We start from the raw sequence: 7161 nt of genomic DNA, 5'->3' as shown, positions 1-7161 counted from the left end.
CTTCTCCCCTAAAATTTTATTATATCTTATGAAAACTTGCTATCCTCACTTCTTTCCCTGACTTCCTGAACCATTTTTCTGTTTCCTGCCTTTATCACTGACACTATTCTCTTGAAATTCACCATGGCTGGTCACCAGATCACTTGCTCAATTTCTGCACAATATACAATTTGAATCTAATAGTACATTTTAGAAACTTTTTTGAGAGAATATATAAAATAGGGCCAACTCTATAGCCTAGTGATTAAAAGAGGTAGATCCCAGGATCAGCAAGCAGGTGGTGAGGTGGTTAAGGCACTGGTTGACTGTGGTTTGAATCCCAGACCTGGTGGCTTGAAACTCACACTGGGAACCTGTACATGCATGCCCAAAATCCTGAAGAAGAATAGAGAAGGGCTTGTGGTATGGCCTTACCCTCTGTGGGGTGATTTATGGCTTTCTGTCTCTCTGGTGGACACGCCCGCATAGCAAAAATCTCTTTGAAAAAAAGTGGATTCCATGGCAGTTCAAATTCTGGCCCTGGTGATTTGAAAAATAATCCAGGTATGTGTGTATGTACATGTCCCAAATTCTGACGGGATGGAGAAATGGATAAAAAGGGATTGTGGTGTGACCACACCCCATTGGGGAGAATTTCTCCATCTCTCTGTTTGGTGAGCGCACACACCCTTCAGTAAATGAAGACAGAAAAAAGCCCAGGACCCCAGGATATTGACCTTATAGTCGCTTTTATTTATTTTGTTTTTTAGGAATTATTTAACTTTATTTACTTACTTATTTTAATTTGACCAGAGAGGGACAGACACAGAGAGAGAGAGAGTGAGAAAGCAAGCCGCCAGGTCTGGGACTTGAATGGCAATCAACCATGTGGGAGTCCAGCACCCTTAACAGCCATTCCATCTTCTGGCCCCTGCACTAGCTTTTTTAATTTTCTATAGGACTCATGTGCTTGCCGGAGAGAGAGAGAAAGACAAAGCACCCTCCAGGGGCGATGGCCATGCCATAATCCCTTCTCTTCCATTTCTCCTACTGGGATCTTGAGGGCACGTGTACCCAATGTGTTTTCCAAGCTGCTGAATTTGGGACATAAACAGCTGCTGCCCATGTGGGATCCAGCTGCCTTAACCACCACACCCCTGCTTGCCCAACACTAGCTTTGTTACTTTGACAAATTTCTTTTTTCCCCCCTTGTTTTCTTTTCTAATGTGCTGTTGGGCACGTGCACTCATTAGAGGTGGGGAGTGGGTGGGAAAGCACCCCCCATGGAGCATGGACACACTACAGTCCCTTCTCCATTCTTTTCTTGGGACTTTGGGCACTCATGCACCTGGTGTGTTTTTCAAGTTGCAGGATCTAGGACTCAAACCAAAGTGCTGGCCACGTGGGATCCAGTTGTCCTAACTACCCTGCAACTTGGCTGGCGCACTTTGACAAGTTTCTTAACTGGGCTATGTCCTTCATCTTTACAAACAACACTGCGACAATAGTTCTTGTGGTGGGAAGGACTGAAAGAGATTGTTTATACCAGAATGCCAATGAATGGAATTGAAGTTTGGTTTTTTGTTTTCCCCTAAAAAGATACTGGAAAAGGAATAAGGCTATCATAAAATTGTCAGGAACTTAGAACCAAAGAAATTCAGGTTTTCTGAGTGTGTGAAATGTATGTATATATTTTATATACACATAGTTTTTGCTTAAAAATAGAGTATTTTTTCTTGTCTTTTTTTTTTTTTTTTAAGAATTATTTTATTTAACTTAAATTGACCAGAGAGAGAGAGAGAGGGAGGGAAAGTGAGAAAGCAAGCCTCCATGGTGGTCCAGGACTCAAACCATGGTTGGCCATGTGGGATTTCAGCACCCCTAACCACCACGCCACCTGCCAGCCCCTATTTTTTTGGTTTTCTGAAAAAAAGTGGCCATTTTCCCATAGCAAAATTTCATTGACAAAAATGGCAACATGATATTCCACTATGAATTATTATGAATCATTTGTTTAACCAAACCCTTATTATTAGGCTTTTAAGGTATTTCTGTTTTTTCACTGTCTAAGCTGCTGTGAGAGGTGGCTTGGACATTGACAGCTTTTACTGTGAATGTCTTCTTTTTTGAGAGAGACTTTTGCCATGGTGTGCGTGAGCTTGCCAGAAGACAAAAAGCGAGAAATCACCCTCTGGGTGGATGGCCAGAGGGTGATTCTCCCTTCTCCTCCATTCTCCTCTTGGGATTTGGGGCACACACACACACACACACACACCTGGCATGAGTTTCAGCTGCCTGGTCTGGGGTTCGAACTGTGGTCAACTACATGGGAATCTAGTGCCTTAACCACTATGCCACTTGCTGGCCCCTATCGTGAGTGTCTGATATGCCAGTAAATGAATGGTGTTTTGTCTTACCTGCTATTACGTTGTTAACAACGTATCTGAAAGTTGTTCATTTATAAAAATTAAAACTTTTTTTTTGACTTAGGATCCCAGCAGCTAGGAAGTCCAAAGGTGTGGGAACTTTTTTATTGACTTAGGATCCCAGCAAATAGGAAGTCCAAAAATGTGTAGGGCCCATAGCAGGTACTGCATCCCAGCATGACCAATAGAGGCAGACAAGATGGGGAGCATGTGCAAAAGGAGACCTGGGGGCAGTCATCTTGCTTTATAATGACCCACCCTCTCAGGAATTGACCCCTTCTCATGAGAGTAGAACTCACTCAGTCACATGAGATAGCATTAATCTGTTCCTGAAGGTAATGTCTCCACAATCCAGACACCACCACTAGACCTCACTTCTTAAAAAGTTCCTACCTCCTCCCAGTGCCAATATTACACTGGGGACCAGATTCCAAAACCATTATCTAAACAATAATAGTCACCATGATCAAAATAATATTTTCTTAGCATTTGAACGGAAGAATTTGTTGTGGATTCATTAATTACTGAGAAGTTCATTTCACTCCAAAACAGTTCACTCTTTTTTTTTTTAAATGCATTTAAAAGTAAGTCTTTCTTTTCTTAGGAATGTCATGTCGGTCTGGTACAGATGTAGATGCCGCAAACCTCAGGGAAACATTCATGAACTTAAAATATGAAGTCAGGCATAAAAATGACCTTACACGTGAAGAAATGATAGAATTCTTGCAAAAAGGTAAGAAATCATTAAAAGAATCCCTTTCATTGTTTAATTTATATTATATTCTACCTATAATTAGACACATAATAAAGAATGCTAATTGTAGGATTACACTGTGCGTGTGTCTTAGTAACAAGTGAATAACGTTATTCATGGAAGCAGGAGGGTGGCACAGGGGTAAGGAAGACCCACGAGAGAAGGTTGTTGCACACACATGCTTGTGAACTGCTGGTCAAGGCTGCGAGTTGGTTGCTGTGTCCGGACCCTGTCTGAAATGCTTTATCTCTGTTTTTCTGTCTCACTCATGGAATAAACCCATTTTAAAGAATAAAGGTTACTCACATCAACTCCCTAAAAATGGTTTGAGGTGTGTTGCTCGGCTCCAGGTTGGGCGTAGACGATCCCTGAGTTCTAGTCTCAGAGTCTTCCTCTTATCCCCATAGAGTATAGCTGAGATTATTAATAAAGTGGGGGGTTTTCTCTTATATATAAATGTCTTTTCCAGTTTCTAAAGAAGATCACAGCAAAAGGAGCAGTTTTGTCTGTGTGCTTCTTAGCCATGGTGAAGAAGGAATCATTTTTGGAACAAATGGACCTGTTGACCTGAAAAAAATAACTGGTTTCTTTAGAGGAGATTATTGTAGAAGCCTAATGGGAAAACCCAAGATTTTCATCATTCAGGTAGTGTATAACTCAGCAATTTGGTTACCGAGGATTAATCAGAGATCACTTCATAATTACCCAAAGGATTTGGGATTTTTTCCCCCCAAGGCTATGGAGCTATTATTACTTTTGTATCCATTTAAACCATTAGGGGATATGGCATAAATTTTAATGGGGGGGAGGGGAACAGGTGGTGGCACAGAGATAAAATGCAGTGCTCTGTGAGGTTTAAGGTTCAAGTCTGGAGACCTCCCTGAGTATGCCAGGCACACACTTGTCAGTGAGTCAGGGCTGGTGGATCACGGCATTAAGATCCTGTTTGGATACTGTCTCTAACTCATAAAAGAAAGAAATGCATTTTTTTTTAAAAGGCTAAAATCTTTTGTATTTATTATTTTTTTATTTGCCAAAGGGGATGTGTGCAAGACAGAGTGAGAGAGGGAAAGGGAGAAAACACCCCCAATGAGGTGTGGTCATGCCACACTCCCTTCTCCCTCTCTCCATCCCATCAGGATTTGGAGCATGCATGCTCACATACCTAGCATGTTCTTCAAGCCCGTGCGTCCACAATCACAAACCAGTTGGCCATGTGGGATCCAGCTCCCTTAACCACGCCCCCAGAAAATTACTTTCAGATTTCAGGCTTATATCGAAAAGACTCAGCATAATTACCCAACCTTTACATTTCTTAGAAGTCAGTTACACGTGTACACATACATTTTTTAAATGTTGATTTTTCTGACACCCAGGCGTGCCGAGGTACAGAACTGGACTGCGGCATTGAGACAGACAGTGGCATTGATGAGGACATGGCATGTCAGAAAATTCCAGTTGAGGCCGACTTCCTGTATGCCTATTCGACAGCACCTGGTAAGTTATAAACGACTCATGCCATGGGTAAATTTTAATTCCTAAGTAGAGCTGAACGAGGAAGAGCATGTTCTGGAGGCTGTCAAATTTGATATCCCTGAAGATTAGCTAACTTGACTGTATTTTAGGTGCTTTAACCACAGAAATGTCTCAAAAAGTTCTCACTAGCCAAAGGTTTGACTAGAAAATAACCATAACCAGATAAGGACCATGTAATGGCCTAGTGGTTAAGACAGCTAGATCCTGCATGGCCAGCCACTGTTCAAGTCCTAGTCCTAGTGACTTGAAAAACCTGCCAGGCAAGTGTGCATGCCACAGATCCTGAAAGGATGGAGAAGAGATCGCAGCATGACCGTGCCCTAATGGGGAGTGGGTTTTCCCTCTCCCTCTGTGTCTCTGTGGTGAGTGTGAGTGAGTGCACTTGCCCTCTAGCAATTAAAAAGCAATAGAAATAACCACATAAACAAGGGAGCAATAGCATCAGTCATGACTGTAATGCCAGAGAGTACATGGCAGCGGGGGCTGAGTCTTGCTGTACCCACTTTTAGAATAGAAAAGAGGTTTGTTGCCCAGGAATTTGGAAGATAAACAGAAATTTTAAAAGATCAACATGACTAGTATAGGAGTGGATGAAGGGGGCTGTGGGGAAACATAGAGGCTAAAAAATGGTGCACGAGGGCAATATTAATCTTCACGTTTTTGTGGTGGTATTGCACATGTCGTTGTGTAAATATTTATTGACCATCCAGCCATTTACTCAGACAGCTTTGAGGTCATTGGGAAAGTCCTGACACATTTTTACAAGTATGTCATGACTTTCCCAGTGACCCGGTAAGTGAATATATCAGAGATTTTGGAAGCATAAGGTAAATGTATTTTGAAGTACTATTATATTTTCAGTTGCTCAATACAATTACCTTTATCCTGTAGCAACTTTTTTTTTTTTTTGGAGAGGTTTTTGCTATAGGGCATGTGCGCTCGCCAGACAGACAGAGAGACAGGAAGCGAGAAATCACCCCCCAGGGGAGATGGCCACGCCACAATCCCTTCTCCTCCATTCTCCTCTCGGGATCTTGGGCATGCATGCACACGTGCCCGGTGTGAGTTTTAAGCCACTGGGTCCGGGACACGAACCGTGGTCGACTACATGGGAGTCCAGCGACATAGCCATTACGCTAACTGCTCGTCCCTCCTGTAGGCAACTTTTCAGGTGAGGTACTTCTAAATTAAAAGCAAGCAATCTAATAGTTAATCTGAAAAAAAAGTATAGTAAATACATTATTTTCTTTTTTTAGACTTTTGAATACCGAGTCATCAGGAAAGTCATGATGTATTTTTCATAGAAAAACAGAAAAATATATTATGACTTTGCAGACAACCTAACCTAATGTGCTAATTTATTCTTTGTTCAGATGCCCTATAGGCAAATTAAGGACACTCACATGTGTGGGCATACAGAGTGATTTATTTCTTAGCTAAGTCACGATTAAAATAATGTGAATCTGACTGAAACATCATGCTACTTAGAGTGATTCTTTCTGTATATCTCTGGTTTCTCATCTTTTTATCTTCTTTTTTTTTCTTTCTTTATTTATATTCATTCACTGTACATCATTATAGCATACAAACTGAGATTTTTCCATTCAGAATACACTGTATATTGGCTCAATCAAATACATCAACATATGTGTTATTGTCAACACATAATTTTCCATTTCTTGTTTTCTGTATATTTTGCCTTTTTTCCCATCCTTGATTCCCTATCTCACCCTCTGCCATCTCCCACCCTCCTCCCACACTGTGTCTGGTATCTATTGTTGCTTTCTATCCCTCCCCTATTTTATTGTTTCACTAAATATCTTAATAAATCTAAATATTTTCAATAGCAAACACAACTGATAAATACATATCCATGAACACAAGTCTGACTTTAGGCATAAACCTTAGTGAATAGAATGAACATACTATAAAGTAGCACCTAGCTAGGGCTATGTAGCTTACTGCAGTCATCAAATAGGTATTTTTAATGCCTTTTTTTCCTCTGAAATTTTTTTTTTAATTTACATTCATTCCCTGAGCATCATCACAACATACTAAATGTGGTTTCCCATCTAGAATAAACTGCATAGTGGCTTAATCATGCATGTTACCATCCATAATATTCCATTAATACTTTCATATATATATGTTTTTTTACCCCATGTCTGACCCTCTGCCCTATTCCGCTGTCTTATTACACTATCTCTGCTGTCCACAGTTATCTTCAATTCCTTTTCCCCCAACATTTCATTGATCACACAATATCATAAGTAATCTAACAGCTTTCAATAGCAAGTTCAGCTGATGGTTTCAAGAAAAGCAGTTTTGAATTGGTAAGGATATTTCCTTGAAACTTAAGTCCTAGAAACAGGTTAGTATTCTGTTCAAATAGAAGGTACATGAATCCATTGACAGCTCAAGACAGGACAAAAATCCTTAAAACCGGACAACAAAGCTTAGAAGAAA

The 7161-nt window shown here is 40.6% G+C and overlaps 1 protein-coding gene across 5 annotated transcripts in view; it reads left to right on the top strand.

The window, feature by feature from the left end:
* Positions 1–7161, top strand: part of CASP3 (caspase 3) — a 17898-nt gene that overhangs the window by 4837 nt on the left and 5900 nt on the right. For 4 of the 5 annotated variants that reach the window (XM_006160438.3, XM_006160437.3, XM_027776589.1 and 1 more), the window contains 3 exons: positions 3010–3138; positions 3629–3804; positions 4536–4656. In XM_006160438.3, the coding sequence (XP_006160500.1) occupies positions 3010–3138; positions 3629–3804; positions 4536–4656 (426 nt within the window). The remainder of the gene's footprint in view (positions 1–3009; positions 3139–3628; positions 3805–4535; positions 4657–7161) is intronic. The other variant, XM_027776590.1, reaches the window with a different exon arrangement.

The sequence above is a fragment of the Tupaia chinensis genome, unplaced genomic scaffold (genome assembly GCF_000334495.1).
Source record: "Tupaia chinensis unplaced genomic scaffold, TupChi_1.0 Scaffold000685_1, whole genome shotgun sequence".
Classification (NCBI taxonomy): domain Eukaryota; kingdom Metazoa; phylum Chordata; class Mammalia; order Scandentia; family Tupaiidae; genus Tupaia; species Tupaia belangeri.
This window is presented reverse-complemented; position numbering and strand designations above follow the sequence as displayed.